This window comes from Bathycoccus prasinos (assembly GCF_002220235.1).
Source record: "Bathycoccus prasinos genomic : Chromosome_15".
NCBI lineage: Eukaryota > Viridiplantae > Chlorophyta > Mamiellophyceae > Mamiellales > Bathycoccaceae > Bathycoccus > Bathycoccus prasinos.
In genome coordinates, this window is record NC_023994.1 from 28,360 (window position 1) to 49,869 (window position 21,510).

At 47.5% G+C, this 21,510-nt stretch overlaps 10 protein-coding genes across 10 annotated transcripts; 5 read left to right on the plus strand and 5 right to left on the minus strand.

Annotated features, from left to right (window-relative positions):
* Positions 1-210: 210 nt before the first annotated feature.
* Bathy15g00160 (trichohyalin) lies at positions 211-5,229 on the plus strand (the record flags this gene model as incomplete). Its single annotated transcript, XM_007508755.1, has 1 exon — positions 211-5,229. One exon carries the CDS (start codon positions 211-213, stop codon positions 5,227-5,229), a length of 5,019 nt encoding a protein of 1,672 aa, XP_007508817.1.
* Positions 5,230-5,447: 218 nt separating this feature from the next.
* Positions 5,448-7,606, plus strand: Bathy15g00170 (ammonium transporter; the record flags this gene model as incomplete). The annotated part of the gene is made up of 3 exons (XM_007508760.1): positions 5,448-5,505; positions 5,737-5,895; positions 6,261-7,606. The coding sequence occupies 3 exons, from the start codon at positions 5,448-5,450 to the stop codon at positions 7,604-7,606; spliced, it is 1,563 nt and encodes a 520-aa protein (XP_007508822.1).
* Positions 7,607-7,923: 317 nt separating this feature from the next.
* On the minus strand, positions 7,924-9,183 carry Bathy15g00180 (predicted protein; the record flags this gene model as incomplete). Its single annotated transcript, XM_007508814.1, has 1 exon — positions 7,924-9,183. The coding sequence occupies one exon, from the start codon at positions 9,181-9,183 to the stop codon at positions 7,924-7,926; it is 1,260 nt and encodes a 419-aa protein (XP_007508876.1).
* A 125-nt stretch (positions 9,184-9,308) lies between these two features.
* On the minus strand, positions 9,309-9,809 carry Bathy15g00190 (predicted protein; the record flags this gene model as incomplete). The annotated part of the gene is made up of 1 exon (XM_007508836.1): positions 9,309-9,809. One exon carries the CDS (start codon positions 9,807-9,809, stop codon positions 9,309-9,311), a length of 501 nt encoding a protein of 166 aa, XP_007508898.1.
* Positions 9,810-10,152: 343 nt separating this feature from the next.
* Positions 10,153-10,347, plus strand: Bathy15g00200 (cytochrome c oxidase copper chaperone; the record flags this gene model as incomplete). The annotated part of the gene is made up of 1 exon (XM_007508800.1): positions 10,153-10,347. The coding sequence occupies one exon, from the start codon at positions 10,153-10,155 to the stop codon at positions 10,345-10,347; it is 195 nt and encodes a 64-aa protein (XP_007508862.1).
* Positions 10,348-10,435: 88 nt separating this feature from the next.
* Positions 10,436-12,292, minus strand: Bathy15g00210 (predicted protein; the record flags this gene model as incomplete). Its single annotated transcript, XM_007508769.1, has 1 exon — positions 10,436-12,292. One exon carries the CDS (start codon positions 12,290-12,292, stop codon positions 10,436-10,438), a length of 1,857 nt encoding a protein of 618 aa, XP_007508831.1.
* A 214-nt stretch (positions 12,293-12,506) lies between these two features.
* Bathy15g00220 (unnamed protein product) lies at positions 12,507-16,334 on the minus strand (the record flags this gene model as incomplete). The annotated part of the gene is made up of 1 exon (XM_007508725.1): positions 12,507-16,334. One exon carries the CDS (start codon positions 16,332-16,334, stop codon positions 12,507-12,509), a length of 3,828 nt encoding a protein of 1,275 aa, XP_007508787.1.
* Positions 16,335-16,705: 371 nt separating this feature from the next.
* Bathy15g00230 (predicted protein) lies at positions 16,706-19,030 on the plus strand (the record flags this gene model as incomplete). The annotated part of the gene is made up of 1 exon (XM_007508832.1): positions 16,706-19,030. The coding sequence occupies one exon, from the start codon at positions 16,706-16,708 to the stop codon at positions 19,028-19,030; it is 2,325 nt and encodes a 774-aa protein (XP_007508894.1).
* A 303-nt stretch (positions 19,031-19,333) lies between these two features.
* On the minus strand, positions 19,334-19,543 carry Bathy15g00240 (predicted protein; the record flags this gene model as incomplete). The annotated part of the gene is made up of 1 exon (XM_007508758.1): positions 19,334-19,543. The coding sequence occupies one exon, from the start codon at positions 19,541-19,543 to the stop codon at positions 19,334-19,336; it is 210 nt and encodes a 69-aa protein (XP_007508820.1).
* A 620-nt stretch (positions 19,544-20,163) lies between these two features.
* Bathy15g00250 (bifunctional aspartokinase I/homeserine dehydrogenase I) lies at positions 20,164-21,504 on the plus strand (the record flags this gene model as incomplete). The annotated part of the gene is made up of 1 exon (XM_007508765.1): positions 20,164-21,504. The coding sequence occupies one exon, from the start codon at positions 20,164-20,166 to the stop codon at positions 21,502-21,504; it is 1,341 nt and encodes a 446-aa protein (XP_007508827.1).
* Positions 21,505-21,510: the final 6 nt, after the last annotated feature.

Below are 21,510 nucleotides of genomic sequence, written 5' to 3' on the forward strand. Positions count from 1 at the left end.
CAACAGGAAAAAAAATTGAGGAAAAATTCTCGTTTAGGGTTCTCTCGTACAAAAAAAAAAAAGGTCCACACAAAACTTTGCCTTCAACAGCATCTTCACAACAAGAAAGAACAACAAAGCGCGCGCTCGAGGGTGTTCGTGTGTGTGTGTGTGTGTGTAGATTTAGAGCGACTTCTAGAGTAAACAACACATACACACAGACAGACAGAAATGGCGCCAAACTGGTTGTTTGGTGGAGGAGACCCCGCCGAGAGTAGTACTATCAGTAACACAACCAAAAGAAATCATCACCTTTTGAGCAAAAACAAAAGTGGTGAGCGCGCGTCAACAAATGTGCTCTCCGCGCAAGGCTACGTCAAAGACGAACGAGACGATCCACACTATTCGCAAAAAGCGAGGAGAGGGAGAGAGAAAGTCGCCGAACAGCTTCTGAGAGATATGCAGAAAGAAGAATCTCACTCGGGAGAGAGAAAGAGCAGGCGGCACCACCATCGACACGGAGGAGGAGGAGCGCAAAATGAGGCCGCGGAATTCAATGCTGGATTTCCCCGAGGGAGAAGCGCAACCACGCCTTCGTACGGGAGCAACAGCGAGTATCATCAGTATCAACACGACGGATTGAACACATCTGCGACAATGACTTCGTCAACATCGTATTCACGATTGGTTGGTGGGTGTTTGATCGCCGGTTCCGTTGCCATGGTCTGTACGGCATCTTCGGACTCAGTGCTTGGACACTTGCTCCTTTCGTCTTCAAGCGCGAAAGACGACTTTAACATCAACGCTTCGAACAATCGAGGCGGCGTCGCGTCCGGGTCTAAACGAAAATCTGCATCATCCAGAGGAGGAGGAGGAGGAGGTGATGGACGAGGAGGAATATCAGGATGGTCGAACGAATACGCCACGAACTTTCTCGGCGCGGTGACGAAGAACGCGGACGATAACGAGGACGACAAACTTTTTGAAGGAGACTCGAGCAACGCTGCCATCGCTTTGGCAAACGGCGAAACCTTACTCGAAAAATTCGATGCCGACGCGTTTGAGAGGGATCTCGCGTCAACCTCGGGAGATTTTGATGACGAAGAGAAGAGAGACGTGCAGTTATCCGACGACGATCTGCTCACGACGTGCGAAACGTGGAGAGTGCAAATTAAAAACGACGCGACGATGTTTCAAGCTCGACTGTTGAAACTTTCGGCTATTTTAGACGCAACGAGTGATGATTCGAACAGGTTGCCGCACGACGATGTTGTCAATTCGATCAAAAGTGTCCGTAAGTGGCACACGACTACGGACGTGGACGCCACCGCGAAAGTGAAGGAGTTGACACGCAGAGCGAAAATGGAGAAAGCCGGCGACGGTAACAAGTCTTTGCGAAGAAAGAAGCTCGAGGCTGAAGCCATAAAAGTCGAAGAGCTCGCGTCGACGTCTTTGCCCAAGCTTGAAAATGCTTTGAACGAAATCGAGGAGAAGTTTATCCCGGCTTCGGCGCAATCGGAACCAGTCCGACAAAGAGCTGAACTTGGTGCTGCACCGACGCGATCTTCGTGGTTATCGAGTCTTTTCGGTGGCGTAAAACAACCTAAGAGAATGGCACAACTCGGGGCGGCTACAAATTTGGACGCGAGCGCTGAATTAGGTGCCGGGTACGGCGGCGATCCCTGGGGGGCGCACAGTAAATTCGACGATGAACTCGACATGGAAGAGGAGCGCGATGTCAAGAATGAACGCAGGAAAAACGTAGCTTCTCTTCACGAACGTCAACGACTACAAAAGGAAAAAGAGCGATTCGGGTTAGTGGATGAAAAAGTCGTTGAATCCCCCGTTCGTGCAACCTCGTTCGCGAAAGGACTTTCGAACCGGCGAAGCCGTCGTGTAGGTCCATTTTATGACGCGATGGAAAATAGCGAGCAACAACAACAACAACAACGGCGGCAAATTACGCCTTCTTCTATCACTCCTTCAACACCGGGCGGACGTATTTCTGAAGCAGATATAGAGAGAAGAGCGCAAGAGCTTGTGGATGAAGCGCACGGTGGCATCGAAGAAGGAGAGGAAGAGCGAGTCAACGAAGGAGAAGAAGTTTTCGACGACGATGAAGTCGCGGACGCAGAAGCAGAAGAGCAATCAGAAGACGAACAGCTCGTAGAAGAAGATGAAGAAAAAGAAGAATTGGTGAGGTCGTCGCGAGTGAAGAAATCGCGCGGACTTACGGATCGAATTTCAGATACCGTACGAAGGGCCTTTGGATACGCAGACCCGGGAGAAGAGTTTCTAGAAGAGGCGAGCGAAGATATCCAAGAAGAAGAAATGGAAGAAGAGACGAAACAAGCTCAGCGCGCGCAACAAAGATCTTCCAGAAACGGGAGAAGAAGTGGCAACATCAACAGCAAGAAGAAGGGATCATCATCTTCTTCATCGTCGCCCTCTGCCTCGACGACTGGGACGACAACGTCGAAAGAGAGAAGGCAGCAGGAAAAGAGAGGGTCAGCGGCGACGACGGCGAGTATTGCCACGGACGAGAAGACAAAGAAAAGCTCGAGCTTTGAAAATGCGTCGACGAAGCAATCTTCGAAATCCAACAACAAGGACGACAACACAGAGCCCGTGGACACGTTCGCCGCTCGCATGAAGGCTGCCAAGAAATTGAAGGAAGTGAAAGAAGGCGGCGCGGCGACAAAATCGTGGAACTCGGCTGGGGAAGCTCACCAGATGAAGTTTAAACCAGGTCAAAAGCTCATCGTTCAAGAGGATGGTACTTTTGCGTTTGCCGACGAAGATGACGTCAACTCGAAGGATTCCGACGCCGGTTTGCAAAAAAGAAACGAGGAAACCTCGAAAGTCTTGCGCTCGCTCTCGGAGGAGCAAGGTTCGTCGTCGTCGTCGTCGAGCGACGTGACTGACAAAGAAGTTCAATCCCCACCTCCGGCTATCTCACCACCTCCGCCATCTCCATCGCCTCCTCCGCCAAACGCGCCAGTTGCTCAACCCGCTGTAGTTCAACCTGCCGCAATCGATCCGACCCAGACGGCGCAAATGTTGTACCAACAAAATATTGCCGCCATGAACAATCAGATGATGATGAATGCTGCGGCGGCTGGCACTAATAACAACAACAACAACGCGAACTCGAACGCAAACGTGGGAAATAATTTTAAGTTGACGTCGGAGAATCTAGATGCTGTCGCTATGGCAAAGCTCGAACACGATACGGCGAACAGAAACGCTTTGGAACTGTATGACATCTCCAACCAAAATCGGGACGCGGCTGAGTTGGCGAGATCGGAGCACGAAACTGCTATGCACTGGAGACAAGAAGCACAAAAGAATCTTGAACGCTTAGAAGCAACTGCCGCGAAAAAGGCCATTTCGGAAGAAAACGCGGCGCAGCAACAAGAAAAGTTACAGAATTTGAACGCTTTAGTCTCTGAATTTAAAAAGGCTCTGGTGGAAGAAACCGCGTTGCGACGCAAAGCTGACATCGAGAAGGAAAATTTGGCCCGCGATTACGAACAAAAGAAGATCGAAATTGCCACGAAAGCATCCGAAGCTCAAGGTCGTTTAATTGAGCACGCCAAAGACAAGATCTTGGAGGCTCGCCGCACTGCCGCGTTGGCGACGCAACAAGCGAACGAGTATTTGGAACAGGCGAAGAGAGAAGCGATAGCGAGGAGAAGAATCGGCGAGTTTGCCAAAAGGTCAAACTCAAAAATGAGCGAGGATAAGAAAGCTTTGGCTGAGCGATTGCATGCTGAGAAGGATGAAATCTCGCAAGCCGCGAAAGAGGTTCAAAAATCTGCCGAGGAAGCGTTGATGAGGTTGAACTCTGCCAACTCGCAAGCGCAAAAGGAAAGGGATCTCGCTTTGAGCGATCGTCAGCAAGCGATAGAAGAGGCTAAACAAGCCGTCGATACGGCCAAAATGAGTTTAGATGGTATGAAGGAAATGTCGAAGAAAGCGCAAAAGTACAAGAGACGTCAAGAAGAGACGGTGGATTCGGTTAAAGAGTATATAAAAAACGACGGAGAGGGCAAGTTTGACAAGTTGGATAAATTGTTGCGCAAAGCCGAAGCCGAAGACTTCTCTTCTGACTCTGGTGGAAAGAAGTCTAAATCTTCCTCATCGTCTAGCAAGAAGAAGAAAACGAGCAGCGACAAGAAAAGTGAAAACGACGACGACGACGACGACAACGATGCAATGAGCGACGAAGAAGCGGCGGCGGAGAAAGTGAAGAAGCTCTTGGGCGGCGGCGGCGGCGCAGAAATTCCGGACGACGTTTCCAACGACGCGGATGATACAGTGGAAGGAGCGACAGTAGAGGACGATGCAATCTTGGAACCAATGACGGATGATGTCGATTCTATTTTAGCTAACGCGGGAAAGAACGGCGAATCGAGTGAAAACAACTCTGAAGTTTCCACTGCGGAAGACGTCCGATCTTCGGTTGAAAATTCTGCCGCCCTCACGGATGCGGAAGCGGAGAAGAATCTCGCCGCATACTTCGGAGAGACGACCCCGTCACCAACGACTTCTTCTTCAAACGATGATGAGAGGAAAAGCGACGCCAACATCGACGAGAAATCTTCCACTGAAGAAAGCGAAGAAGCGAAAGAAGAAAAAGAGGAAGAGGCGGAGCGAGGCGATACCGACGCCGAAACGACGCGAGCGCAAAACGCCGCCGACGACGAGAACGCCTCGGATCCGTCTTCTTTGATTACTTTGGACGACCAGGAAGTTAAAAACATCCCCAGGACTGGAGTCGTCGCCTCTTTAGGCTTTCCGAGCATAACTCGGATCGCGTTTGGTGAGCCGGAACAAAAAGCGTTTAAAGAGGTGTTCTTCGCCTACTTACGAGAGCAAGCTCCAGACTCGTGCGCGAATGTAGACGATATGGAAACGTACGTGCAAGAGCGAACGAAAAAGACTGGCACCAAAGCTGAGCATTTGCGCGTGACTTTAGTGTGCGCCTCGGCGACTTCCGAAGCGGACACTTTGAAAGCGCAGCAAGTCGTCCGCGCCGGCGTTTCGGACGGGTCCCTCTTGAAAAAGCTCAACGCTTCCGGCATGAAGAGCCGCGTATTTATGGACGACTACGTCGAGGACAAAGAAGACGGGGCGAAAGAAGACAAAGACGAAGACGAAGTTGCTGTTAACGCTGATATTGCTACGACGAAAGGACTAAAAGTAGAAGAAGTAGAAGAAAAAGAAGAGGTGAAGGAAGACGAATAATAATAGTAAAATATTAGTTCCGAGTATCGGAAAAGGCGTTTTGTATTTATTAATGTATAAATGCAAAACAACAACTCTTTCTGTGCCCTTTCCCCTGCCTGTTAAAATGTATAACTGACATCTGTTGGACAGGAATTTAAAAAATTTTCTCGCCTCTTGACTCGTCATAATAAGCCCAAATAATACTCTTTCATCACAAAAGAAGACATACTATAATAATGGCTACTTATTGCGTCGGCGATCTCGCCTTCATGGTCGATGGTACCAACTCGCAAGGTGAGCAATTTCGAAATCATCTATATCGTCTGATTTTTCTTCTCCGTCGTCGTTTTCTTTTTCTCTCTCGTCGTCTCAATGAGTGATGAGATTTCCCGGTCTTCTTCGCCGCAAATAATTATTGGATAATAATTGGGGGGGGGGTCTCAATTCTCTCTTGGAAAAAGGCGACATCAAATTCTCTTCTTGAGATACCGAACGAACGAGACAGACAGACAGAGAGAGAGATAGAGAGGACATACGTCTGTCTGTCTGTTTTTCCGGTCTTCGCCGCCAATTATTGGATAATAATTGGAGGGGGGTCTCAATTCTCTCTCAGGAAAAAGGAGTCAACAAATTCTCGTCTTGAGATACCAAACGAACGAGACAGAGAGAGAGACAGAGACATACGTCTGTCTCTCTGTCTCTCTGTCTCTCTGTTTTTCTGTCTGTCTGTCTCTCTGTCTTTTACCGGGATGAGATGAGTTTGATGAAAAGCGACAACAAAAACCAGAGAGAGAGAGAGAGAGAGAGAGAGAGAGAGAGAGAGAGAGAGAAAGAGAGAATTCCCCGAAGAATTTCCGTACTTTTGAAAAGTCGCCCCCGTTTTGTTGAACCAAAAAAGACAAAAAAAAAGTTCCTCTCTCGGAAAAGACATTTTAATTATTTTTTGGAGGATTGGAGGAAAAAAAATATCACAAAATAATAATAATACTGACCAACGAGTTTTTGTCTTCTCTCTCTCCTCTCTCTTTTTACTCTATTAATATAAACAGAGGATCTCTGCAAAGTGTTATCCGGTCTCACCGCGGCTGATGCTACCATCACGGGCTCCTCGGACAACCAATTTTTGTTGTCGTCCGCGTACCTCGTGTTCTTTATGCAAGCCGGATTCGCGATGTTATGCGCCGGTTCGGTGAGATCTAAAAATACCAAGAACATTTTGATCAAGAACGTCTTGGACGCGTGCGTCGGGGCGATTGCGTTCTTCATCTTTGGCTTCGGCTTCGCATACGGGACGAAAGAAGGCAAATCAACGAATGAATTTATCGGAAACTGGAACTTTGGCTTGCAAGATTTCACCGATTGGGCTGGTTTCTTGTTTCAATGGGCGTTCTCTGCGGCAGCGGCGACGATTGTTTCCGGTTCCGTCGCGGAAAGAACGGCATTCCAAGCCTATTTGGGCTACTCTTTCTTTCTCACCGCGTTCGTCTACCCAGTCGTCGTTCACTGGGTCTGGGATGGAAATGGATGGCTCACAGCGTTCAAAGACAACGATAAACTCTTTGACTGTGGTATGTATGACTTCGCCGGCTCTGGTGTCGTTCACATGACTGGTGGCGTCGCCGGTTTGATGGGTGCTATGATCGTAGGCCCGAGAACTGGCAGATTCGGCCCGGATGGTCGCGTCGTCGCTATGCCGGGACACAACGCCTCGTTAGTTGTCTTGGGTACGTTTATTCTTTGGGTCGGATGGTACGGTTTTAACCCGGGGTCACAGTTGGCAATCATTGGTTCGGAAGCCGTCGTCGCTAGAACCGCCGTCTCGACTACTTTATCCGCCGCCGCCGGCGGCGTGACTGCCATGGCCATCAACTATGGATTATATCACGTTTGGGACTTGATTGCCGTGTGCAACGGTGTTTTGGCTGGTTTAGTCGGCATCACCGCCGGTTGCTCCGTCACCGAACCGTGGACTGCTATCGTTTGCGGCTTTATCTCCGCGTGGGTCATCCACGGCGCTGGTAAATTGCTCTTGAAGCTTAAGATTGACGATCCTTTGGAAGCGGCGCCGATGCACGGCGCGTGCGGCGCCTTTGGCGTCTTCTGGGTCGGTCTCATGGCAAAGAAAGAATACGTCGCCGAAGTCTACAGCGGCGCCGAGAAGTGCGCGGGTGTCTTTTATGGCGGCGACGGCAGTTTGCTCGGCGCCCAAGTCGTCGGCGTCATCTGCATTTTCCTCTGGGTCGGCGGTTTGCTCGGTCTCTTCTTCTTGGCGTTGAAGAAAATGAACATGTTGAGAACGTCTCCGGAAGAAGAACAGTTGGGTTTGGATGAGTCCAAGCACGGTGGTTCGGCGTACAACATGGAGTTGGTCGCTCCAATGCCGACGGAAATGTAAGAAAGTCGACGAAAGAAGAGGAAGGAGTAAGTTTGGCGAAGAAGGAATAAAATACACGGATCAGCTATAAAAAGTGGCGTTCGGTGGTGAAATATAATAAAACGAACACAAACATACAAAGACGGCGGCGGATGTTTGAAGAGGGTTCATAAAATACGGGACAAAAACGAATACTTATAATAATTGAAGATAACTCTCAGATCCACAAAGGCGTCTTTCAATAATCCTATACTATAATAAACTAGTAGAAAGCGTTTTATAAACAATACTGGTACAGAGTAATGATCATCATCAAACATGTTCTCCAACCTCTTCGTCTAGTTCCACGAGAACTTTGCGATTGTACACGTAGGAGATGCAACTTTATATTTCTCGCACATCGCTTCGAGAGCGGCTTCGAACTCGGACTCGTCTCCGTCGCCTCCCGACGCGGACGAAGAAGAAAAATCAAGCTCCTCCGCGTGGATGCCCGTTTCGACGATGAAACAACTCTTCGCGTTGACAGATTGCGCGCCTTTTATGTCGTGTTCTAAAGAATCCCCGACGCACAAACATTTAGAGAAAAACGTTTGTGCATTTTTTTCCTCCTTTTCGTCGTCGCTGTGTTCATTATTCCTACTTCTACTTCTACCACTAATCTCTTCGCAAAGCGTAGTGTATATTATTGGCGCCGGTTTACCGAGCTTGACGACGTATTCGTCCGCGTTGAACGCGCCGCCGCCGCTTACTTCTCCTTTTTTTTGAAAGACCTCGTTCAAAATGTCTCGATACCAGAGGCTAATCGTTCCCGGCATGACTTCTAACGCGTCGCCGTTGACGGTGACAAAATCCGGATTCGCCAACAACATCTTCGGCGGCAAGTCACCGTTTTCTTCGCACCTTTTCGCGATCCCAGTCAACACCTCTTTAATCTCCTCGTGCGTCAGACGTTGAATATTTTGCACTTGTCTGTCGTAACTCCCCAGCGTCGTCCCCGGAACGGACATACTCTCGCATCCAGAGGCGACTATGTGCGTGGTCTTTTCAATCGCTTCTTCTTTACTTTGCGGTAAGACGCATCTAGACGGCAAAGAAACCGCGCCTCTTTCCCCCCAGTTCAAGTGCAAGAAAGTAAACGACGACGACGACGACGACGACGAATTCGTATCGGTATTTAAAATATCCTTTTCGATGAACATGTGACAGACTTCACCACTCGTCATCGCCGATTGGAACCACTCGTCTTCAAATCCCATCCGTTTCAATTTTCTCAGCGTGGACGTCCGACGTCTGCTCGAGTTTGAGAGTACGTGCACTCTCACGTCTGGATATTTGTGATGGATTCTTCGTAAACACTCTATCGCTTCCGGGAATGCGTTCTTGCCGTCGTGTAAAACGCCAAACTGGTCGAGGAAAATATCTGTTATCTCGTGTTCGTGCAAGATCGATTCCATGTTGTTGTTGTTATTAGTGTTGTTATTATTATTATTAAATGTTGACGATGAAATCTTCCTTCTTTGTCTTCTTTGTCTTCTCGGTGTCGTTCTCGTCGTCTTTATCGTCGTCGTCGTCTTGAGAAAGACCTCTGAGGAGGACATTATGATGCACTTTTTTTTGTGAAGAAAGAGGAGACTTAAACAACAACAACAACAACACGCTGAACAGAACGAAGACGATGTTTGTAGTATTAAATGTGATGACAATAACGATATAATTATTCGTATTACTTTGAAGAACCTTCCAAATATTCCATGGAATCTTCATTCTCTAACTCGACCATGCACCCGTCGATCTCGCTCGCGTCTCCGGATAAAATCGCAGACATGCAATCGTCCACGATTCTCGCAGCTGCGATTTCCTTCACCTTTTTTTTCCAAAACACATCCGGCGCGGCTTGTTCGAGTTTCTTGCTCAGTTTTTGCACTTTCTTATCGGACTCGATTTGTAACAAACAAGATTCGAGCATTTCTTCGTCGCCATCCGCGATCGCGCCTAAACACTGGTCGAAAATACGTTCCGCTTTAAACCGGTCGTTCTGTTCGTCCCAATCGATTGAATCTTTTTTTGTTGCTCTTAAAAATGTTGTTGTCGATGTTGTTGTTGTTGTTCTTAGTATTGGTCTTCTTCCAAATCTTCGAACAGACGAAGAAGTGTGCGTTGTTGTTGTTGTTGTTGTTGTCGCGACGAGTGACAAAACTCGCTGATGATGATAACAGCAGATCATTTTCTCTTTTACTGTGATATCTTTGTTGAGTGCAGAGAACACAGTACGAGTGTATTACTTTTGACGACGACGCGAAAAGGAAAGAGAGAGATCGGAAAAGAAAGATGACGACAGACAGATATTTTTTTTTTGACTCATTTTTTTTTGACTGGATTTTTTGATGTGTGATGAAAGAGCAGAACTTTCTTCGTCCGTGTTTTTGTTGTTCTTTTTTTCATCATCATCGAGCGTATATGGAATTTTTGGACGACGAGAGGGGGAGACAGAAAAAAAAAAATTGCGAAAGAACGAAACGAAACGTCATAACTGTGCGTGTGATTGATTGTGATACGAAGAATACACGATGTTTTGGGGGAGGAAGAAGAAAGAAGAAGAAAAACAACAACAACCAAAAAAGAAGAAAATCTGTTGCGCGTGTCCAGAGACGAAAGAACCGAGAGATCAGTGCGTGGGAGAATTCGGCGCGGAGGACGAGAGATGCAAGAAATTAGTGGAAGCGCACTTGGTGTGTTTACGAAAGGAAGGATTTGACGTGTGATTTATAGTAACACACTGATGATGATTTTGTTAGAAGAGAGCGCTGCATAAACACGTAGAAATAGCAAGCTTTTAAAACTTCACAACTTTTAAAAGTTTACGACGTACTCCACCTCTGCTTCTTCGTTGGTATTTTTCTCTCGCTCTGCTAAACTGTCCAGCTCTATTTTCTTCTCATCTAATGTTTTCTCGTCGCACGCTATTGGGGTGTATAATTTGCTCGAATACTCGCACCGGCTCGGTTCTTGAACGTCGAACAAAGATTCCGTACTTCCGCAAACTAATTCAACCGTCATGGACCTTTTCGGTCCGTTCCAACACTTTTCGCCGTTTTCGAATTTCGCGAAACGTTTACCCGACGAGTCGTCAAAGGTAATCTCGCTTTTCATGTCGCCTAATCGCACGTGGTTGTCTTGCTTTGATTGGCCAAAGAGGCAAATTTCGTACGTGTATTTATCCGCTTTTGTAGAAAAACACTGGTCGGACAACGCGCCGAGGAGCAGCTTCGTGGTTTCGTCGTCAGTCTCGGACGAGAGCCGTTCTATTTTCGCATTGAATGCCGATAACTTCGCGTTGGATTCCTCGAACTTTTCCCTCGCCTCGTTTGCTTTCCTCGACGCTTCGTTTTTTACTTTCCGAGCGTCTTCGAGCGCGCGTTCTTCCTCTCCCATTTTGTTGTCGTCCTCGTTGTCAGATCCGCCGCCTCTCGCTTTCTTCTTTGCTTTCTTGTTGCCCATTACCATTTGTTTCACGCGTCCAAACATTCCAACTTTTTCCTTCTTCGATGCTTCCACATCTCTTTCCTCCCCGATGTTGTTGTCGTCGTCGTCGTCGTCAAAGTCGTCGTCGTCGTCGTCGTGAGGGGGATAGTGACCATCTTCGTCGTAGTCATCCTCTTCTTCGTAGGGATCGTGATGTCCATAATCGCCATCGATGAAATCTTCCTCCTCTTCATTTTCTCCTTCACGATGATCGTTGTCGTCTCCGTGCACCCACTGCTCGGCAATCCGTCGTCCTCTCTCTTCGTCCGTCTCCTCTCTGTTTATATCTTCTTCTCCCTTTTTTTCGTCGTTGTTATCGCTCGCGGCCACTTTCGCCGCTGCTCGATCCACCTCGCCTTCCTCTCGCTCGATTTCCCGCATCTCCTCTTCCATCTCTCTCATCTCTCGTTCCTCTTTGCTCTCGTCGTCTGGATGATGATGTCTCTTCTCTTCTTCCTCCACCTTTTCCTTTTCCTCCTCCTGTTTCTTCTTTCTCTCCTCCTCTTCTTCTCTCTCTTCTTTCAACTTCTCCTTTTCTCGAAAGACTTCGTTCGCCTTCTCCTCTTCCGCCTCGTTCTTTTCTTTTTCTTCCCGCAACTGTTCGACGGCTTTTTGCAATCGAACAACTTCTTTCTCCGCTTCTTTTTTCGCGTTTTCCATCTTCTTCGCGTATTCGTTTCGCTTCTTTCGAATGCCAATCTCGAAATCTCGAACCTCTTCTCGCAACGATTCCATCGTCCTCATACCGTCTTTCGAACACGTATTTTCGCAGTGTTTTTTCGTGTTGAATTTTTCATCCGAACCGTCGCAACAATCGCAAACGTTGTCGTTCACGAAGGAGCTTTTGATCAGTTTCGCAGTCGAGCCGAGATTTTGACAGTAAAAGCCGTGCGAGTGTATCGCGTGACTGCACGCGTTCGTGCCCGGTTCGTCCGAGCCGTCTTCGCGGCAGTCGCAAAAGTTGTCGTTTACTTTTGTAAAATCGATGATTGTTTTCCCGTCGTTGCACGCGAATTTTTTTTCATCGTCATCGTCATCAAAGGAGTATTTGTGCTGAAAAAGAGGGTCGACGCCTAAGAAGTGTTTTTGAACCACCTTCGGCTTTTGGTTGTCGTTCGTCTTCGTCGCGATGGTTGAGGTGGTGGTAAGGCTGAAGAAAATCAACACCAGAAAGAAAAAGGCCATCGTGTGTGTGTGCTTTCTTTTCTGACGTTTTTAGTTGAAAAAAAATTCATCAAAATTATTTATATTAAGTAGACAGAAGAGGAGATCTCTCTCTCTCTCTTTCATTTTTACAAAACGTTTCATCTATAGATGACGCGAAAAAGAGGGGTCATTCTCGCGGGGTCAGTAGGTATAGGAGTTGTAGATGTAGTAGGATTTTTACTTTGATCATCATTTAGTAGTCTGCGGCTCGTAATCGCGCTCGCAAGACCGGGACGGTTCCGGCGGCGTCCAAGTTCATCGCCTCGCACGCGGCGACGAGATCTGCTTTTTTCATTTTGGAAAGCGGCGTTTTATTCGACGTCGTTGTGAGATCTACCGACGATGATTGCGCGGTGATGACGGTAGAAGTTGGAGTAATGGGAGCGGGAGCAGCGGGAGCAGTAGCGGCAGCAGCGGCGGCACTGTTATTCGTTGCTTCCGTGACTGCCTTCACGGCGGCGTCAAACGTTCTCGCCGAGTCATCTTCGGCTTTCTCCGCGAGTTGTTGTAAAGCCTCCGCGCGCATCTCCGCGTCGCGAGTGGCGGCTTCGGCAATCAAAACTTTCTCCTCAAGAGCGCGCATTTGGTAATGGAAGTCTTCTCGAACCTTTTCCACGGCTCGCGCTTCTCTTTCTTCGAATTCAGACTGGAAGGTGCTCAATTTTTCTTTCTTCAAATCGAGTTCGCTGAACAAAACCGACGTTTGCTTCTTCTCTTTGTCCAACTCCATTTGTAACGAACCTAACTGCAACTCGAGCGCGGAATAGGTCACGGCGCTTTCAGTTCGTTCTTTCATCAACAACGACTCGGCTTGTTTCGCGCGTTCTTTGGTTTCCGAGACAATCTTCATCGCTTCGATTTGAGCTTCTTCTTTGACTTTCGCCAACGTCTCGGTCGTTCGCAACGCGTGGTTATCCGCTTCAGCGAGTCTGTTTTCGAGCTCATTCGCGAGCGCAGTCAATCTTCTCACCTCATCTTTCGCCGCGTTCTCGATTTGAACCGTTTGACTCAACTCTCTCTTCAATTCGATGTTTTCTTTCGCGGCATTTTGAAACGTTTGCTTCATACTTTCGTAGTTTCTCTGCGTATCCTTCAACTTTTGCTCCGTCTCTTGGATGTTCTTTAGGTGAACGGAGTTTTCGTACCTTTGTCTCGTCACTACGTCTTGGCGCAACGCGCGGTTTTTGTCCTCAAGTTCTTGTTTTTGCTCGACTAAAGAAGAGTTCACCATTCGTTGCGCCAACAAATCGGCGCGCGCGTTCGAGGCATCTTCCTCTTTTTCCATCTTTTGCGCGTTCAACAATTCCATGTTTCTTTGCATTTCTTCGATTTCCGAAGGCTCGACCAAATTCAACGCCGCTTGCGACGCCTCGTGTAACTCTTGTTTCAAGCTTTCCACGGCCGAATCTTTCTCTTGCAAAGTTCTTTCCAACTCCCACACTTTCTTCATTTGCTCTTTGACTTTCATCTCTGCCTCCATTTTGACTTTCATCGCGTAATTTTGCGCCTTGTCCAAACGCGCCTTGTAGTCTTCGCTCAAGTCCGTTTTAGAGTCCAACTCCGTTTGCAAAGTCGTAATTTTCTGCATGAACCCTTGAACACGCTCTTCGGCGTGCATTAAAGCGTCGCGGAAGGTTTTCGCGTTTGATTGCTCCTTCTTTACGCGTTCGTGCAAGTTGGAAATTTCCCTCTCGTATTGCTTCGAGTTGGCTTGAAACTCTTGGCGCATCTCCTCTTTCTCTTGGAGCATCTCCTCTTTCTCCGAGGCAAAGTTTGCTCTTTCCATTTGAATTTGCTGCAAAGCTTCCATTTGCGCCTTTTCCATTTCCTCGGCTTTTGCCGCAGACGCTTGAACTCTATTCTTCATGTTTTCTAACTCGCTTTGTAACGAACGGTTTCTCTCGTTTGCGCGCAACGTCGTCTCCTCGTAGTGTTGGTGCATCTTCGTCAACTCTTGCTCCAAGGAGATTTTCGTCTTCTTCGACTCTTCGACTTCGAGTTCAATCATTTCAATCTCTTTGACGGCCATTTCGGCGTCCTTCTCGTAGTCTTTCTTTTCGTTCTCCAACTGTTGTGCCAAGTTTACGAGAAGTTGCTTCTTCTCGGCATCGAAAGCGAGTTCGGCTTCTTTCAACGCCGTCTCGGCCTCGTACGAGGCTAGCTTTGCGCTTTCGTGCGCAAACTTTTCATTCGCGAGTTGTCTCTCAATATTCGCGACGCGCATGCCCTCATTCTCCGTGGCTTCGATGATGGACGCTTCCAATAAAGAAATCTCGTTCTTCGCCTTCGTGAGTTCTTCTTGTATAGATTGGATTTCCTCGTCGTGCGCTTGTTCTCGCGTAAACAACTCGTTTTGGACCGATTTCAACAGTTCGTTCGCGATTGCCAACTCGTGTTTTCTTTGAATCAACTTCACGGAAATGTCGTGATACTTTTGCTCCAAATCGACGATTCTTGCGTTCGCTTTCTCCAACGGAATGCTCATTTGCACTTCGAGCGTTTGTTTCTTCTTTTCGAGTTCCTCGGCCATATCCGCTCTCATTTTTTGCTCTTGCACTTCCATGTCCGCTTTAAACGTCTCAATTTCGTTCTTCGTCTCGTTTCTCACGAACTCCATTTGTTCCAACAACGCTCGTTCGGCTAATTTCGCCTGGTTTCTGATTTCGTCGATGACTTTGGTGTTTTGCGCCTCGGCGTTGAGAAAATCTTGTGTTTGGTCGCGTTCCATGTTTTCAAATTTCTCCAACTCTTTCTTCGCGTCCAAAAGCTCTTGTTTTAAGTTTTCAATCGCCTCGCGGTTATTCAAGTTCTGTCCGGACAACAACGAGATTTGATTCGTCAACGCCGAGACCGTTTGCTCGCTCGAGCGTTGTAAATCTTGAATCTCCTTCGTGCGTTTATCGAGCGCCATGCGCGCTTCCAACTTGGCGCTCTTCACTTGCGATTCAAACTCCGCTGCTTCTTTTTGCGCTTTATACACCAAATCTTGCGCCTTTTCCAATTTTTCTGGCAACGTTTGCAACGCTTTTAATCGTTCTCCTTGCGACATCAACTGAAAATCGGTATCCGAGACGAAATCCGTCACGATGGCTCTCAACACCTTCGCGTCTTGACTCTCCCAATCCAAATCCCCACCACTCATGGCTTTCTTCAAGCGTTCGTCCAAGTCTTTGTTTCCAGTGGATTTCATAAAGTTAAAAATCGATTCGTCCTTCAAAACCTCTTCAATCTTCTCCGCGGCGGAAATTTTCGCCTCTTGCCTCCCGCGTTCGCTCAGCAAAGGCTTGAGAACTTCCGGTCCATACTTCAACGTCGCGCCTAAACCGACGAGTTGTTCAAACGCCGCCATTGGAGCGAATCCTTCGATGGCGCTCGATAAAGCCGAGGCCCCAAACCCAGCCGCTAAGGCTCCAATCGATGCCGCGCCAAGGAGCGCGTTTTTCTTGTCCTGCTGTTGCAGCGAGGACGAGGTGGAAGGCGAAGAAGAAGAAGGAGAAGCCACGTCTTTCTCTTCTTTCTCTTCTTCTTTCTCTTCTTCTTCTTCTTCTTCTTCTTCGACGACGACTGTAGTACTATTCGCAGAAGACGACGGCAAGGACGACGACGACGACGCTTTCTTCAAAATCCCACCCGAGGTGACCGATTGAATCGAGTCGTCGATTTTCGTAAACTCCGGCGACAGCGGGTCGACGAGACTACGTCGTTGTTCTTCTTCTTCTTCTTTCTTAATATTTTTTGCTTCTTTTTCACCTCCTCCAATTGCGGAAAAATCAAACTCGACGTTTTCGTTGCTCTGTTGTTGTTTTACCACGGACGAAGACGAAGAGGAAGAAGAGGAAGAAGATTCATTCTCATCGGTAGCATCCGTCGCCGCCGCGCGAACGACCAGTCGACCAAGGAGTGATGATGACGGTGTTCTTCTTTTCAGACCTAAACTCATCTTCATTGTCTTCTTCTTCTTTGCTGCCGTTGAGAAAAAAGAGGAGGCGGAGGACGTGGAGGACGTTTCGATCGTCTTCATCATGATGTTTTAAATAATAAATAGTAAACGAAGAAGAAGATGGTATTACGCAATCAATAATGTGTGATGATGCGTAACTTGTAATAATCGAGCAGCGTTTTTGTCGCGCGTCTTCTCGCAGGAATATAATGCTATGTGTGTAAGAAGCGAGCTAAAGCGTTGTTTATATCTCTCTTCTCTGTTGTTATGAAGAAGAGAAAAAAGTGTCCTTCTTTCGATTTGAATTCATTTTTGAATTTTTTTTGAAAAACGAACGAGATTTGAAATTCCACGTCAGCTCGTGTTTCTGGACGGAAAAAAGAGGATGATGATTTTGGTTGGGGGCAGACTCTTTCTTGAAAAAGTCGGCAGAAAAAAGCCGCGAAAGGAAGATGAAGAAACGGAAAAGCGACGCTTCTCATGAAAAACGAGAAGAAGAAGAAGAAGGAGAAGAAGGAGAGGAAGAAGAGGAATTACGACTGCCGCCTCTCCCTTCAACTCGGTTGAGCAAAGAAGCGCTGATCGATAAGTTTAAAAACTTTGAGGACATGAAGGTGAGACCACCATCGTCATCGAGAGACGACGACGACGATATCGAGAGAGGAGAACTGAAGATGGACTTTAACAAAGTGCCGGAGATTCTGAAAGATTTCGACCGAGGAGGAAAAAACGGCGGCGACGCCGACGATGGATTCGTTGGATTTTCTTCCGACTCGGATGATAAAAATGAAGTCTTAGAGAAGAAATCGAAAGGAAAGGAAGAAGAAAAAGAAGAAGATGGTAACGATGATGATGATAAAGATATTAGTTTCGAGGAGAAACTATTATCCAACGCGGCGGATGATCGTTCGGGTAAACTGCGAATGCGGGCAGATATTGCACTCAACGAGGGAGAATACGCCGGAAAAAGCACGAGCCGAGCGAAGATGTTCGCGGACGAGGAAGAGGAATTAAGGAAGAACAATCCGCATTACGACGAAGATGTAGACCTAGACGATTTTGAGGGAGATGATTACCCCGATGAGGAAGAAGATTTTGAGAACAAAAGCATAGGATCGGCAGAAGAGGAAGAGTATTCGGACGACGAGAGCGAAGAAGAGGAAGAAAAGAACAAGAACAAGAAAGAAGGCAGCACACGAAGGAACGAATACGACAACTTTTCCGACGACGACGACGACGACGACGACGACGACGACGACGGGGGATGGAACATCCACGATGAAGGCGATGAAGAGATGCGCGCGGTGTTGGATTCAGCCACGCGGAAAAAAGGTAAGAGAAGGAAGAGCGATAAAGAAGCGGCAAAGATGTTCAAGAAGTTTGAGGCAGAATTGCCACGATTGAATATTTCTGACGACGAAGATGAAGATGAAGAGGACGAAGACGACGATGATGATGCAGATGCAATGGATGAAGATGACGACGAAGAAGAAGATGAACTCGGAGGTGAAGGAGGTGGAGCGAAAGACAATAGAGAAGAGGATGAAGAGGACGACGACGATGATGATGATTTTGAGGACGACGACGATGATTTTGATTACGCAGGTGCCATGGAAAAGGATGACGTGAAAAGAAAACCATCGAGTACGAAACGAGCGAGCGCACGAGACGAAGAAGAAGAAGAAGAAGACGATGAAGACGACGACGATGAAATCGAGGATGCCGCCGATCCGCGACTTGAAGAAGAACTGAAAAAGTTTGAGCTCGAAGAACAAGAAACGAAACGCTTGGCGGAGCAAAAAGCGAAAACGGAACAAAAATCAAAGTCTGTGCGCATTCAGAGAGCTCTGTGGGAGCAAATGCTCCGGATGCGGATCAAGTTGCAAAAAGGCATCGAAAACGGCATGAAAATGCCAGGTCCACTCGCCAATCAAGGTTTGCGTCGTCTCTCGGAAAGCGCAAACAAATCGCTCGACTCGCTCGCGACTACTGCAAAAGATACACTTCTCTCGATGTTGCACTTGCAGGTGTATTTGATGAAACAATTTGAAAAGACGGGCGAAGTAGACACGACCGAGGTTGCCGCGAAATTGAAAAATCTCAAACAGAAACGAGAAGAGGAGAAGAGCGACGGTGGTGTCAGCGGTCCTTTAACCTCCACGGAACAGTTTTGGAACGTGTGCGAAGCTATGCAAAACGAATTTGCGGAGTTTCGAGATTCGAGTTGCGATCGATGGCAAAGAAAATCGCAAGTGTCTTCTGGAAACGCTGGAAATTTAAAGGCGTTCAATCAAAACATCTCTCAGCAAGTCCGCGCGGCTATGCTCGCACCAGAGAAAGCCATCGATAGATCCCGACCCGTGCTGACGCGCACAAAAAAAATTGGAGAAAACGTTCAAGTATCTCGGCTCGGTGATACTACAAATTCGGACGATTCCGACGATGAGCATTTCGATCGAGATGAAGACGGAGCGCGCCCGAACAAGAATGGTTCCTCCATAGAATCGCGCAAAGATATCGAATCGTACGACGATTTCGACATGTACGAGCAGTTACTCAAAGAGTTTCTCGAGTCTGGTAACGTCGATGGCGACGCCCCGAGGAGTGCGGCGAAGCCCGCGAAAAGAAGGAAGATTGTCGATCGCAGAGCTTCGAAAGGTAGAAAATTACGATATCACGTCCAAGAACCTCTGGTAAACTTCGTCTCTTCGATTGAAGAAGAAGTGCCGCAATGGGCGGATAAGCTATTCACGCAACTCTTCGCGAGTAAAGGATAGGGATTAGAATTAGCATAGAAAAAGGAATTAGAAAGGAGCACACACACGTACGCAGCAGTTGTAACACGTTTAAAAAAGTATTCAAGTAGTATATAGCAGACCAAAATTTGCAAACTTTTGTTAATTATTCTTTTTGTCTCTCGTACTCGTCTTCCCTTTGTTCCAACGAACCAAAAGAAAACATCTCATATTCATTTCGCCTCTTCAATCTTCTCCGCGCTTTCAATTGACTTGACAGGTCCACTCACGTGTATGAAATCGTGATGTGTCTCGGGTCGCGGCCATGGCCTAAGGTATCAAAATTCATGCGTATACAGAAGCTAAGTTGATTATGACATACCATGCTTTGGCGTCTAACGCCGTCTCCCGCGCGATGTCGAAAGATGAGATTAAGCCGTAAAACTTCCCTTCGTCGTCTGTCACGAGCAAATGGTGCAATTTATGTTTTCTCATCGTTTCTGCGGCCTCGTCTTTAGACATGTGCATGTTCACCGCGATTGGATGCGAAGTCATCACCTTTCTGACCGCCTCGTTCAAAGGCACGGATTCTAGGTACCACTGCGATACTGAAAATTTTTATCGTGAGTTCCAAGAAGAAAGAAGAAGAAAAAAATCTCTCACCGTCGGTGTGCGTGATAATCCCGTGAACTTTCTCGGCGTCGAGCTCATCGATGACAACAAGCGACCCAATCCCTGTGCAGTTTCAAAAGGTTGTCGTTGTGATTTGAAAAAGTCAGTCGTCGTGGTGTGTGCGCGTTGCGCGCGCGTTCAGTTACGAGATTTTTGAGTCCAAGATACAAAACACAAAACACATTTTAAATAACTTTTAATGTAACAAACCACCTTTCATGACGAGCATCTCCACGCATCGTTTGATCGTATCGTTCGCTTGCGCGTGCACGACGTCGTCTTTCTTGACTGCAAACGATGCCACGCTCGGCATATTATTATTTGTTAAAAGCGTGAAAAGTGTGTGTGGTGTAAATATGTGTATATCTCTTTCTTTTTGTGATCAAAAAAAAATCGTTCGTTCGTGTATTTTTTGTTCACCACTTTGTTTTGTTCGCCCCCGCGCAAAACATCAAAATCAAACTTTTTCTCTCTACTTCGTTATAATAATAACAACAACAACAATGGCACCCCATCAACCAACCACTCCGCAATCTGCGACAAAATCTTCTTCTCCTTCTTCTGAACAACCAATCGCGTTAACTCTTGGCGTTCTCGGCGTCGGAGGGATTGGCAAAGAGTTTTTGTTTCAACTGACGGAATCGCACGTTTTGGAAGGTAAAATCGCCATCGCGTTCATCGCAAACTCCCGAAAAGAAATCAGATTTAAGACGCCGTTCGTTCCGTCCGAACACAACAGAGAGTTGTTGGAAACGTTGTTCGATGGCACGAACGATTTAGCCATTTGGGCGAAGAATTTATACGAGGTTTTGCACGTCGAGTTGGACATTGTGACTTGTTCGAGTCTGTTGGAACGTCAGAGGATTGTTTTAGACGACGTGAGTCCCTCTCTCTCGGACGACAGCAACAATCAGGACATTTCGGACGCTTTGACAAAAGAATCTTTAGGCGCTGGTAATACAATTACGACGAAACCGTGGAAAAAAGGACGGTATTGCATCGTCGACATGACATCGTCCGATGAAATCGCGGAGTTATATCACGTGTTTTTGGCGTTGGGCGTGCACATCGTAACTCCGAACAAGAAGTGTAACTCCGGGCCGACGGCGCGAGATCAGAAGTGCAGAGGGTTGAGTTCTATGAGTTGGTCCACGGCGAGTTGGTTTTACGAGGCGACGATTGGCGCTGGTTTACCAATCATATCGACTTTAAGAAACCTGACGAGTAGCGGCGACGAGGTGTACCAAATCAAAGGCGTTTTTAGCGGCACGATGTCCTATTTGTTCAACACTTTCGACGGGTCGACGCCGTTTTCTGAGGTTGTAAAAACAGCCAAGAAACTCGGGTATACGGAACCAGACGCGCGAGAGGACTTGAACGGCCAAGACGTTGCGCGAAAAGTGGTCATCGCGGCCAGAGAGTCCGGCTGGCTGGACGCGTCCATCGAAAAGACGTCGATTGAATCGTTGGTTCCGGAAGAGTTGAGAGCGTGTTCCTCGGAGGAGTTTGATGACAAGTTTGGAAAATTGTACGACACCGTCATTGCGCAAAAGTTCGCGGACGCGAAGAAGAGGGGAAACGTGTTGCGATTTTGCGGAAGCGCGGATTTACGAACGAAAGAGCTGAAAGTAGAACTCATGGAGTTTCCGATGTCTCACGCGTTCGCGAATTTACAAGGAAGCCAAAACGTCGTCGAGATTGAATCGAAGAGGTATAACCCGACCGATTCGTGTTGTTTAACGATTTCCGGCCCAGGCGCCGGGGCGGCAGTCACCGCGGGTGGTGTGTTAGGGGACGTCGCGAAACTCGTCGCGCGATTAGGAGACGTAGAAGTTTTGGTTTAATTTGCC